We start from the raw sequence: 14,256 nt of genomic DNA, 5'->3' as shown, positions 1-14,256 counted from the left end.
GAAGTTCACAGTAATGCTTTGCTCACATTATTAATGCATTATAAATTTTAGTTAATACATTTAAATGACAGTTGGTCAATTTAAGGCAGTCGGTTTCTGCAAGTGAAATTAGTTAACTTGAGTTTTAGTGCATTTTTACAGAAACAAACTAGATTACAGTAAAGAACTGTACAATTAACAGTATTTTACTGGCAACAGTGTTGCCAGTATTTTACTGTAAAAAAACCCGGTAAGGTCTAACAGTGTGCATTATATGACTGACAGACAAGAACGGTTTGACCTAAAAATATCAAAATTGAAACTACTGCGGAAACAAAGACATGTGGATGCCCTTGAGATAAGCTAAAACATACCAAAATTTAATTTCAAAGTGAACTATCCCTTTAAGACTTAATTTTGTGCTTCAATTTTTCACAATTCCCATAGCCTACTTCACACTGGAATTTTCTGTTTTCACTGAGGCTAAAAGCAGAAGTGAGCATGTACAGAATTCATTGCATTTAATCAGATAAAAGTTGGTTTAACAGAATATGAAATGTTTATCTTTAGGAGATCATGGAAGTCATTTTTATCAGGGATGCATTTCGATTTATTGGCTAGCTTGCTGTTTATTTCCATTAGTGCACATGTGCTGTACTGTTTGTGAATTGGGGTTATATGCAGTTTATACAGGTGTTCAGAGCTACATTATCCTTTTCATTTTTGAATATTTGATTTAAATGGTGCTTACAGTAACACATTAAATAAGTGCAATTTGTATGTCTTTAATCAAACTTATTCTGAAAAGCTTGTGTTTAACTTTTCATTGCTTATGCTGTGAGAAGGTTTAAAACAACAAATATGGTAAATGTGAAGGTTACCAGCATTTTTCCTTTTTCAAAACATGTTTTTATTGGACACTGTTCTGCTTTTGCACTGTTCTGGAACTTCTTCATGAAACTCCTCCTTGAATTCAAACAAGTAGAACAGCTAAAACTGAAAGCAGAAACATACAAGAGCTTCACATTGGAAAGGAAAGAGGATAAACCAGCAGAATATTTTATGGTAAGTACAAGTTTAAAGCAAATGGCTATTCTGCTGTGTCTTCTGTTTTTCTATGGATAAATTATGTGAATTTTCCTCATTTATAAACTATATGTATTGGCAGGACTAATATCTTTCTGGATATAAAACACTGTGACGCTGCTTCTAAAATGAGTCTCAGTGAGAAAACAGAGGAGGGATGTTCTCAGTCGCAGAGATCTCCTGAACCCAGCTGTGTGTCTATGAGGAGTGACAGATCCATTGATTATCCTCTTAACCTTAGTGGTAAACCAGTGACCACTGATCCTATGTGAGTATAAACACGCCACACTGTTAGACCTTACCGGGTTTTTTTACAGTAAAATACTGGCAACACTGTTGCCAGTAAAATACTTTTAATTGTACAGTTCTTTACTGTAGTCTAGTTTGTTTCTGTAAAAATTCACTAAATTCTAATTCAAATGAACTAATTACACTTGCAGAAACCGACTGCCTTAAATTGACTAACTGTCATTTAAATGTATTAACTAAAATTTATAATGCATTAATAATGTGAGCAAAGTATAACTGTGAACTTCTTTCATTTGAGACCACTAAAAAACTATTGTACATAAAAAGATTTCCACTGGACCAGCAACTACACAGTCACCCCCTGTTAAATAAAACAACATGCAGCATATCATCAATGTTTGTAGATCTTCTCCTGGACTGAAGCACAGGCTCTACTCTTCTGCACAATGGTGACCCAAAAATTAATTTTACAGTAAACTACTGGCAACAGTGTTGCCAGTATATACCTGTTTTATAACTTACAGTTTATTACTGTTAAAATACATTTTGTGGGTGTGTCTTTTTATCTTACACTGTTAACCCTTTCAACCCCACAGGGAAATCCACACTACAACGAGTAAAAAGTAACATTGAGACAGTGTTGCAGTGAGATAATTAAGGGAATATGTAAGTGATTGTTGAGCATTAGTGATGAACACCTGCTGTTAACAAGCAGAATCACTGAAGAAAAGAGAAACACAAGAACAGAAAATAGAGAAACACAATAACTACGACTGACTTCCAGCCATTACACATTATTACACTTATTATTAACCAGTATGACTTTATTTCTGTCATACAGAAGTTGTTATTGAAAATGTTTGTTTGAAGTTACCATTATAGAGATCAGTGCTTGCTTTAGTTGGGATGCTGATGCTAAAACATTCATTTTTCTGTTGCTGCTTGAGCTGTGTTTTTGCAAGTCACACTTGTGCGCACACAGTTTATGAATGATTGCGGTTGTAATGCTTATGATGACAAAATCATCATATTGCCTGTTCATTCACTAAGGAATTAATACTTATTCATTCAGAGTTTTATTCTCGATCAAAAGTGTTACATTAGCACTACTGTGAAACTACAGCAATAAATTACTATGACTCTTTTTTTTAACACATCATGCATAAACCAAAAAAAAAAACAGAGCTACACTATGTTTTAGAAACACAGAGATATCACAATTTAGCACATTAATCTCAACAATGGTGGCAATATTTTTTTAAATTATTATTCATGCAGCAGTGCATGCTGGGAGTTTTATATTATCCTGGAACCCAGCATGCATTGCGACATGAAACTTTTCACCATTGTTGAGATTCATATGCTGATTGTTGATGTCTGTGTGTGTCTGAGTCAAGCAGGAGTAAAATAAAATTGAATGCATTATATGATTGTTATTTTTCAGAAGACCTGATTACAGAAATATTGATTTCATTTTGTAGATACACAGATATATGCTAAATATGACATACCCATAATTTCAATGAATATATACAGGAAAAATCTGAAAATCAGACATGTCCAAGATGATTGTGACATCATCACAAAAGAATAAAAGCACCTGATCATCTTCCTCTTGACTTTTTCTTGCCATAACAAATGTGTTTTATAAACTCACTGTTACAGCAGTCAGAGAGAGATGAATGGTAAGAAGTCCAGGGACAAGAGACCAACTAAAGCAAATACTGATCTCCATCATGGTGACAAAATGTTTTATTATTAACTAAATCTCTGTTAATTCTCAACAAGAACTTTTGTACATGTATGAAAGAAATAATCGTAAACTGGTTTGTAAACTGGTTTCACACTCAGTATTGCTGGAAGTCAGTTGTAGTTTTTGTGTTTCTCTTTTTTCTGTTCTTGTTTGTCTCTCCTTCAGTGATTCTGCTTATCAGGTGTTCATCAGTGTCTCAATTCACTCACTTATTTTCATTCAAGTGGACTTTATTAGTGAACTAGGGAATAGTGAATGAGGGCATAGGGTACGATTGGGAAAACAGCCTCTGATTGTCGACTTTGAGCACTGTTAATTCACAGTATATTCCTGTAGGCTAGTTTTGTTTTCTACAGTATATTACTGTTTTAATGGAATATGGTATAATATAGTCAGAATTTGGCCTTTTTTTACAGCAAGGGCTAACAGTGTAGATAAAGTTAGTTATTTAACTGCTAATATATTAGTTCATGTGTATCATTCATTACAAAATATACACAGAAGGATTACATTTTCTAACTTAAATTCTCATTCTGTATAAATATCAAATCTATGGAAGAGCCTCAATTATATCTAGTGAAACCAATATATGTTATTATGCATTGTGAGAACAACAAATATTTGAGTCATTACCAGAGATGGAGACTTCTGAACATGAAATACTCAACCATCAATGTCATATAACTCTTTAAATGTGCAGTTTATTATATGTCTACAGTACATCATTAATCTACAGTAGGCCTATGTAGGCAGAGGTGGAAATTATAACTATTCGTTGCTGACGAGTCAATATTTCAGTGTAATGGTACTATTATTGGTATAAATACTATAAATCATAGTGTTATTAGGCTATGAAAAAAATATAGGGAATGCATCTGTATGCAATAGGCTATGCTCTACATTATGTGCAAATTTTTTTATAAAATATAAACAGTACATTCTAAAACAAAAACTGATTGCTTACTATTTTAAAGCAGAAGTTAAAATCTTTCATTTAAAAATATAAATCACCTGAACATAACTACAATCGTCAATTTACAGATGCTGTTCTCAAAAAAATAAAATTTCTTATACTACTGTACATTAAGAATTTTAAATCTATATTTAATGTCCAACAATTGCTTCATCCAAATTAATAAGTCATAATTATTGCACTTTCTATCTGTTGTGCTCCGCCTGTTTGATGCGCCTGTTTAACAAAATTTAACAAAAATTACCCCATGACTTAGTCACCCTCAAGCCATCCTAGGTGTTTATGACTTTCTTCTTTGAGGTGTTTTCTTGGCCCTGGAGGTGTTCTGACATACCCTGACATTTGTGCTTATTTCTGTTAATTATAACATTTTCATGGCTAAAGTCTGATTACACTGTATTCAGCACAAACTCTGCTACAATAATATGTGAGCAGCATGTACCCAAAATTTTGTAGTTATAAGAAAATCATGTTTTTTGCGTAGATTGTGAAATTTCTGTCACTGGAATAGGGCCATAAAACCCATACTGAATATTTGTATATATTTGTAGATATTTGTATCTTGTAGCCTACACTGTAAAACATTGCTGTAAAAAAAACAGCTAAAATTCTGATAGTAACATACAACTTTACATTAAAACAGTAATATACCATAGAAAACAATGCATTCTGGATAATATTGATTAGTTTCAAGAAAATAGCCTACAGAAATATACTGTGAATTAACAGCGCTCCAAGTCGACACTCAGAGGCTGTTTCAAATCACACCCAATACCCTCATTCACTATTCCCTACATTAGTTCACAAATATAGTCCACTTGTGAGAGTGAATGAAAAGAAGTGAGTGAATTCAGAAAATGATGAACACCTGATAAGCAGAATCACTGAAATAAAGAGAAACAAGACCAGAAAAAAGAGAAAAAAAAGTTCTCAACCAGGTGAGAGACTCTCACTCGCAGTGCCATGCGGTGGTACTGGACATCCTTTGGAAGACGGTTTGAGGGCAGCGAGTCCCCCGTTCCCTGCTCCTCCCCCGTTCCCTGCTCCTCCCCCATCATGGCGTACGGCAGCAGGCTCCAGCCCAAATGGCGAACGGGAGCGGCGACTCCTCGACCCAGGAGCATGATAGCGAGTTCTCCGACCAACCTGCTGTTCAATCGCTCCAGCACCACCACCTCGAGTAGCCATCGGCGGTCTCCGCTCCTTTGCTGTTCAATATCCTCAGCACCGCGATCCCCATCAGCAGCGAGGGCTCTCCGACAGCGTGTCCCTCCTTCCTCCAGGGCTTCGGAACCAATGTAGCAAGATTTGTTGTTATGGGAAGGAGGCGGGAACCGGAGACATTCACAAACTTTAATATATAAATAAACAAACACAAAACGAAAGTAAAGGCGGCAGCTGTTACACATAAACAAAACATAACGTAAAAGTCCAGGCCTGGTCCTCTCTCGTCCTTCTCTGTCGTCGCTCCTCTTTTAATGCTTAAGAAGCTCCTCTGTGAGAGATATGAGACCAGTGCAGAGCGCAGGTGGTGCTCATCACTAATCACGCCACCGGCCTCGTGCCGTTCTCTGACGTCCCTCTGCCTCGTTCTATGTAGTAGTTCTATGTCCGTTTAGTTTTATTTGTGTTTTGGTTCTGTTTTCGCTGTTCCTGTTTTGGCTGTGTTCCTGATCATTTTTTGTCTCCCTGGTAGTTATATAGTTCCTGCACCTGTTCTGTTTTACCTTGATTACTCTCCTGTGAATTTAGCCCTCAGTTTCATTGTCCGGTATTGTTTATGGTTATGTGTTAGTTTGCTCCTGTGATCTCTTGTATGTTCCTTTGTGGATAAATAAAGTGTTTGTTTGTGTTCTCCTGCCTTGTGCGATTAATACAGTCACTACTCATGATAGGTGCATTCCAGGTATACAATGTAACTAGTACTCTAATGCCCTTTTGTTTGTTTTTTTGTCAGTATCAGCAGATGGAAGAGAGAGAGATCAGAGTCTGTAAGGAGTAACAACTCTATGGAAGAACACATTAGATTCAGCGATGGACCAGTGCAGACAGTCAAATACATGCTCAAAACCAACATAAAGATCAAGTATGAGAGATTATTTGAGGGAACCAAACTCCAAGAGAATGAAACCCTCCTCAACAGGATCTACACACAGCTCTACATCATAGAGGGAGAGAGAGAAGGAGTGAATGAAGAACATGAGGTTTTACAGATGGAGAAAACAGCCAGAACACAACACTCACAAGACACTCCAATCTACTGCAATGACATCTTTAAAGCCTCACCTGAACCAGGATGTGAGGAGAAAGACCACATCAAGACTGTTCTTACTAAAGGCATCGCTGGAATTGGGAAAACCATCTCTGTGCAGAAGTTCATTCTGGACTGGGCCGAGGGAAAAGCCAATCAAGATGTAGATTTCATGTTTGTGCTTCCATTTCGAGAGCTGAACTTGATCCGAGATAATCAGTACAGTCTTCACAGACTTTTGCTGGACTTTCATCCTGAACTTAAAGATCTGGACTCAAACATTTATGAGGAGTGTAAAGTTGTGTTCATCTTTGATGGTCTGGATGAAAGCAGAATGACACTGATGTTTTCAGAGGCTCAGAAAGTTTCTGATGTGACTGAGACTTCATCAGTGGGTGTGTTGATGTCTAACCTCATTAAAGGAGATCTGCTTCCCTCTGCTCTCATCTGGATCACCTCCAGACCAGCAGCAGCCAATCAGATCCCCTCCAGATACATAAACCGTTTGACAGAAATTCAGGGATTCAATGAGCCTCAGAAGGAGGAATATTTCAGGAAGAGAATCAGTGACGAGCATCAAGCCAGCAGAATCATCTCACACATCAGAAGAGCAAGAAGCCTCCACATCATGTGCCACATACCCGTCTTCTGCTGGATCTCATCCACTGTGCTTCAGAAGCTCCTGACAGAAGATCTGAGTGCAGAAATCCCTCAAACTCTGACTGAAATGTACATCCACTTCCTGCTGATTCAGATCAACATGAGGAATCAGAAGTATGAAGAGGAAGATCCAGAGAAACTCCCGCAGTCCAACAGAGAAGTGATTGTGAAACTTGCTGAAGTGGCTTTCAAACAGCTGATGAAGGGCAATGTGATGTTCTATGAGGAGGACCTGATTGAGAGCGGCATAGACATCACTGACGCAGTGTATTCTGGGATTTGCACTGAGATCTTTAAGGAGGAATTTCTGATTCATAAGAGGAAAGTCTACAGCTTCATTCATCTGAGCGTTCAGGAGTTTCTTGCTGCTTTCCATGTGTTTTACTACCATGTGAATGTAACTATGAAGGAACTGCAGAATTTTGCTTCAGTACAAAGTTTGCTTAAAGGTGCAGTAGATAAAGCAATTGAGAGTGAGAATGGACAGCTGGATCTGTTCCTGCGGTTCCTGCTGGGCATCTCACTGGAGTCCAATCAGACACTCTTACAGGATCTACTGATACACACAGAGAACAGCTCAGAGAGCATCAGGAGAACCACACAGTACATTAAAGAGAAAATCAAATATGGACATGGACTCTGCACTGAAAGATCCATCAATCTGTTTCTCTGTCTGCTGGAAGTCAAAGATCAGACTCTGTCCAGAGAGATTCAGGAGTTTGTGAAATCAGACAAACACTCAGAGAAGAAACTCTCTCCTGCTCACTGCTCAACAATCGCCTACATGCTTCAGATGTCAGAGGAGGTGCTGGATGAGCTGGACCTCAAAAAATACAACACATCAGATGAGGGTAGAAGAAGACTGATACCAGCTGTGATCAACTGCAGGAAAGCCATGTGAGTGTTTAATAATGTATTACATTGAAGAGTTTCTGAATATAATTGCAATTGTTGTGATAACATATACATCTTAATTGCAATTGTTGTGATAACATATACATCTTAAGTATGTTTTGATTATTTTTTTTAAAGTATTTTTACATGATGCTGATATTATTGAAATCCTAATTGTAGAATGCAGTTAAAAAATATAAATCTCATATATTTCAGTCTTGCTGGCTGTAATCTCACTGCTCAGTGTTGTGAGAGTTTGTCATCAACTCTTCAATCCTCAAACTGTGTCCTGAGAGAGCTGGATCTGAGTAACAATGACCTGCAGGATTCAGGAGTGAAACTGCTTTCTGATGGACTGAAGAGTCCAAGCTGTCAGCTGAAGATACTCAGGTTTGACTTTTACATTGAGCCATTCATGGTGGTTCCATAATGGCTTTCAAACCCATTTACTGTTGATGTGTGTCTGTAGATGATCTGACTGTGTGTTTCTGTAGGTTGTCTGGCTGTATGGTGACAGAGGAAGGCTGTGGTTATGTGTCTTCAGCTCTGAGTTCAAACCCCTCACACCTGAGAGAGCTGGATCTGAGCTACAATCACCCAGGAGAATCAGGAGTCAAGCTACTCTCTGGGAAACTGAATGATCCAAACTGCTCACTGCAGATACTCAAGTATGTGGGGTACAAGTTAAGAACTCAAATAATTGAAGTTGGAACTTTTAACCAAACCTTGCTTCGATTAAAATTAATAATTCTTCTTCTGGTTCTTCCAATCTCTGCATGCAACAATTAAATCCATATTTGTAGCATTTTCTTTATTGCAGTTTTTACATATTACTGTAAAAGGGCAATATTTGCAGAAAGTGCTTGCTAAACTAAAACTAAAACTTGAGTATGTTAATTAGAATATATAGATTGGGTTATTGAGAATTTGAAGATGGTAGAGATACTTATGTACTGTTATTTATTGGTTACAGAGTTACTGAATGCAAATAATTTACAACTAAATATTAAATTATTTGTTTTACAGTTGTATGCATATATCAAATCCGTTTTAGCTCCTTCGGCTGTTCACTAGGAGCTCAAAAAGACTGCAGAATATTTCCTGTAAAGCATTTTACAGGGGTCTGAAGACATCAAGATATAAAAAATCTAAAGACATTGAGACATACGGTTCTGTGAAGCTGCTTTGGAACAATATGTATTGAGAGATGTGCTATACAAATAAATATGACTTGACTCTTTATATGAATAGTCTGTATGTGAATGTCTATTCAAACTACTTACAATTTGTTTTGTCTGTATGTTTGTGTGTCTTTTTTAGTTTGGATCATGGAGGACCCTTCAGGATAAAATTAGGACTACAAAAGTGTAGGTTCTTTTTCTAACACACTCTTGCACATAAAAAAAAAAGAGATTAATAAGCTTTTTATCTCTCTTCTTGTGTTCAGATGCCTGTGATCTTACACTGGATCCAAACACAGCAAACACTCATCTCATCCTGTCTAAGGAGAACAGAAAGATAGAATATGTGGAAGAGCATCAGCCGTATCCTGATCATACAGAGAGATTTGCTGATATTCCTCAGGTTCTGTGTCTCAAGAGTCTGACTGGACGCTGTTACTGGGAGGTTGAACGGACTGGCTGGGCTCGTATAGCAGTGGCCTATAAAGGTATCAGCAGGAAAGAAGGTACTGTCTGTAAGTTTGGATACAATGACAAATCCTGGTGCCTGTTCTGCACTGGTAATGGATCTGCTGTCTGGCACAATAATGAGTGCAATCACATACCAACCAGTGTACTACAATCTAAAATAGTAGGAGTGTATCTGGACGTGTCGGCCGGCACTCTGTCCTTCTACAGCATTTCTGACACACACACACTTACACACATATACACATACAACACCACTTTCACTGAACCACTCTATGCTGGATTTAAGGTTTTTGAGTCCGAACTGTCTCTGTGTCAGATTTAACAACAAACAAACATTGTTCCACAATTCCAAATTAGACTGAGTACAGATTTAATGGAGTACAGTTGTAACACTGAATGTTTCCTTTCTCATGCAAGTTTCACACGGATGATTATTGTATATGCACGTTCACAATGGCATGGGGACAGTTCTCAGAAAGTAATTTTGTTATGATAAAAGCATCTAATTAAAAAAAAAATACAACTGTATTCAGTCTACTCTACTTAATTCTCTTTCAGTTCATAAGGTGTTGATATGTCATTGTATTTATTTATAACTTTTGATTGTAAAATGGCCTGGAAGGATGTTGTGAAAAACCAAGAATATACTATTATAAATGGCAAGTTTTAATATATGGTAAAAAGTCACTAAACATTTCCACTTCCTCCACCCTGAATTTAATTTATTAATTGTCTGCAAGAATCATGCCACCACTATGTAAAAAACTATTTACAAATCATTGTGGATGCTATTTATTTACATTCATGTTAATTCACTTTAATCTATTTCATTCATTTCATTTAGACGTCATAAATATCTACATACATCCATTCTTTGAAAAGTACTGAACATTTGTTACTGCATATACATGTCTGTATATTATATGTGTTTTATTTTTCTGGAGCTGAGAGGATTTTAAAAGTTAGAAATACACACAAAAGGAACAGTGGTATTACTTTGCCTAATGCAAATTAAGGTTACAGCAATAGGTTGTTAGTGCTTTCAAAATTTGTTGATGAAATAATGTAACCACATAATTAGTAAATGAAAAATGTAGTACATGTCAAATTTAAAAGTGTTGTAAAAAACGAATGGTTAAAACACTATATTAAATAATAAAAGAACAAATGTGAATTAAAGATCATACATGTCTTTATTGAGTCAGCACTGTCATGTCATTTTAATTTACATTACAATTTTAGACATGCAGGTTGTTTCCTTTTTTAATTTCCACATTAATAAATGTGGCACTTAATATACTGTTGGCCTGTTGTCAGCATAAAAAGTAATACATACAAATGTTCTTTTAAATAAACTCATTGTCTGTTGTCAGTTTACAGTGAAACTGTTCTGCTAGAAATGTTTAAAGACACTGAAAAAAATGTGGAGTGACATTTACTTAAAAAAAGCTAGGCAACTTTTTCCACACAGAAAGTGCTTGTAATCTTTACTCGGGCTATTTCAATTAGTAATTAATTGTAAAAGTAATTAAATTGAACAAATTATAATTGAGTAATAATTAATCAAATTAATTCCTTAAAAGTTAACCATTTAAAATGAGTAAAATTTACAAAATATCTTTTATTGCCAACATTGAAGACATCTGGTGTTAACAAGCAGAATCACTGAAGGAGAAAACCATAATTAAAGTCACCATTGTGGAGATCAGTGTGTGTTTTAGTTGAGCTCTTGACCCTTAAGTTAAATTATTAACTTTAAGTTTCGTTTGGCTGCTGTACCTGAGTTATAACAGCCAGATGAACAAATAGAAAAGGTGATCTGATGGTGTTGGTTGTGTTTTAACCCCCAGAGGTCGGCGGTATCGCCGGCGATACCAGCTCGCTTTTTTTTTAGCAGTGTAAAAGAAACTCAAAAATACTCGGTTGACTTTGATTTTCCATTGGAGTTTCATACATCAATCGATTCTGTTTAGGGCTGTGCGATATATATCGTGAGATTGCTATGCGCATCTCGTCAGTAAAGCCGGTTCCTTGATTAGTAGTAAATCACCATCACCTGCTTTCAGATGGAGCGGCATTTACTACAAAGAGCCGTAGTTAACTGACAAGCTGAGCCATATCGCATTAATATCGCGGACGTATCGCCAGCGATAATTAATCCGATATGGCTCAGCTTGTCAGTTAACTACGGCTCTTTGTACACAGCAAAAACTCCAGTGTTAAATTAACACTCCTGGGAGTGTATATGAGTCCACACTCAAGAGTGTTTAAGTTAATGAGATAATTAAGTGATTAATTTAGTGATGATTGAGCATTTTTGAAGACACCTGATGTTAACAAGCAGAATCACTGAAGGAGAAAATCACAAATTGTAAGTTACCGTTATGACGATCAATGGTTGCTTTAGTTGGACTCTTGACCCATATATTATTAACTTTAGATTTTGTTTGTCTGTTGTTTCTGAATTATAATCACCAGTTGAACAAAGGAAAAAGTGATCTGATGGTGTTGGTTGTATTATGACAATCATCATTTGAACTTGATCACTGAACTCATTAAAATCCTTCTTTCTGACTTTGATTTATGTTGTTGGTTACAGCATAACTGTGAATCTGCATAAATGCCCAGAATTTTTGATATAATATAAAGGATTTCTTAAAAGTTGTTTAAAAAAAAAAATCTTTCTTTTAGGCACACGCAGACGTCAAGATTCAGTCTATGCATCTCAACAATGGTGACGAGCAGAATATTCAATTAGGAAAAGTAAATTACATAGACAATTCAGATCATAATTTATTCATACCGCAATGCATGATGGGAGCCATTAATGAGTTGTGATTGGTGGCAGCCACTGCAACATGCTTTATTATTGTCACCATTGTTGAGATTCACAGGCTGATTATTGATGTCTGTTTTAAATGAATTTATCTTTATGTCTTTTGATCAGAACAATGTTTATTATATTTTTAGAATTATAAGTAAAGTACTGATAATCATAGGCTGAAGAATCACTAAACTGCTGCTAACAAGTTAAACCAAACTATCTCAATAAGTTTCCTTTTTCAGATCACAGCATGATTATGTCAAAACATAACCAACACTATAAGATAACATTTTACTTTGTTCATTTAACTGTTATAAATCAATAACAGCAGACAAACAACAGTAAATATTAAAGTAAACATATAATGGTCTAGAGCCCAACTAAAGCAAACACCCATCACCTTAATGGTAACTTACAATCTGCGATTTTCTTCTTCAGTGATTCTGCTTGTTAACATCAGGTGTCTTCAATAATGCTCAATCATCACTAAATTAATCACTTAATTATCTCCTCAGCCCTAAATGCCGCTCCATCTGAAAGCAGGTGATGGTGATTTACTACTAATCAAGGAACCGGCTTTACTGACGAGATGCGCATAACAATCTCACGATATATATCGCACAGCCCTAATTCTGTTAAATGTGTATTATTTTTGTGTATACTCACAATAAATACAAAGTGTTGTGCTTTTTGCCAAATAAAGAAAAATAAACACGAAGCGAGTTCTGCCTCCTCTCTGTCAGTGTAGTCCATTCTGAAACGCGTCCGAAAATGAACCATAACTCAGCGAATACTCAGTCAAACAGGCATTCAGACATACAGGCATGAAGCTTGAATTCTCTTCTTTTAAACGAAGTAATTTTTATAAAAAACAAATATTCACAGTTTATGTAATATGTATGCAAAGAGAGAGATGTCAGTCGTTCTCATCTCAGCTAATTAAGTTTTAATGTGCTCCGCCCACGGAGAGCACGCGCTATTCAAACGCAAATGTGAGCCATCCAAACAAACCTGTAAAACGCCCATCAGCTGGATAACACACACCGCGAGTTCACTTTCAGACTTATGTACTTTACGATGCTGTGAGGAATAATACTATCTTGATAATAATCCTGCAAAAATTTACCTCAGAAGTTCTGGAAGTATCATTTCGAGGAGCAAACGGATCCCGCTGAGGAATTAGGTCAGTTCTGTTTGCTTTGTTCTAATCGGAATGAATGAACGCAAAGATGCGTGCTGTTGTGGAGCTACTACAGCTGGCAAAAATACTGTTTTAATATGAATCGCGTTACTATGAATGAATGAACGCAAAGATGCGTGCTGTTGTGGAGCTACTACAGCTGGCAAAAATACTGTTTTAATATGAATCGCGAATACAAAGAAAGATTACACTGGAAATATTGTTACAATTATAAATGTTGTTGTAATTGTATAACCTTAAAAAAAAAATTATATATATATATATATGTATATATATATATATATATATATATATATATATATATATATATAAGGATAGATGTAAACAAAATCTTAAAAGGTCATTATAAGCCTTATCTTTAAATAATTTTATTATGCTTTATTAGTGACACATTTGGGAAGAGAATATATTCCAAATCTGAAAATACAGTATGAGAACAATTAACTGCACAATTACTAGAAATGTTTACCTTGGATATTGTACAATTTGCAAGCAAAATTTGTGGAAAAAACAACAAACCAGTTATATATTGTCCTTGCATTCTTGTGGCTCATTCACACACCTGAATGAAAGGCTCATTACGTATGCAGCCTCATTATGCGGCCCCATTGACTCCATAGGTGTGAATCACGCCCACCCGCATATGGCCTTTCCAAACAAAAAGTGTTTTACAAGATTTAAATCAATGTATTGTGTTATGTGAATGATTAGGCAGGATGATTTTCACATAATTT

The 14,256-nt window shown here is 36.0% G+C and overlaps 1 protein-coding gene across 1 annotated transcript; it reads left to right on the top strand.

Annotated features, from left to right (window-relative positions):
* Window positions 1-1,152: 1,152 nt before the first annotated feature.
* Window positions 1,153-10,656, top strand: LOC311077452 (protein NLRC3-like). The gene is made up of 6 exons (XM_084105959.1): window positions 1,153-1,333; window positions 5,998-7,848; window positions 8,062-8,235; window positions 8,340-8,513; window positions 9,166-9,212; window positions 9,293-10,656. The coding sequence occupies exons 1-6, from the start codon at window positions 1,194-1,196 to the stop codon at window positions 9,817-9,819; spliced, it is 2,913 nt and encodes a 970-aa protein (XP_083962085.1). The 5' UTR covers window positions 1,153-1,193; the 3' UTR covers window positions 9,820-10,656.
* Window positions 10,657-14,256: the final 3,600 nt, after the last annotated feature.

This window comes from Abramis brama (assembly GCF_963993115.1).
Source record: "Abramis brama genome assembly, chromosome: 2".
In the NCBI taxonomy this organism is placed as follows: domain Eukaryota; kingdom Metazoa; phylum Chordata; class Actinopteri; order Cypriniformes; family Leuciscidae; genus Abramis; species Abramis brama.
This window is presented reverse-complemented; position numbering and strand designations above follow the sequence as displayed.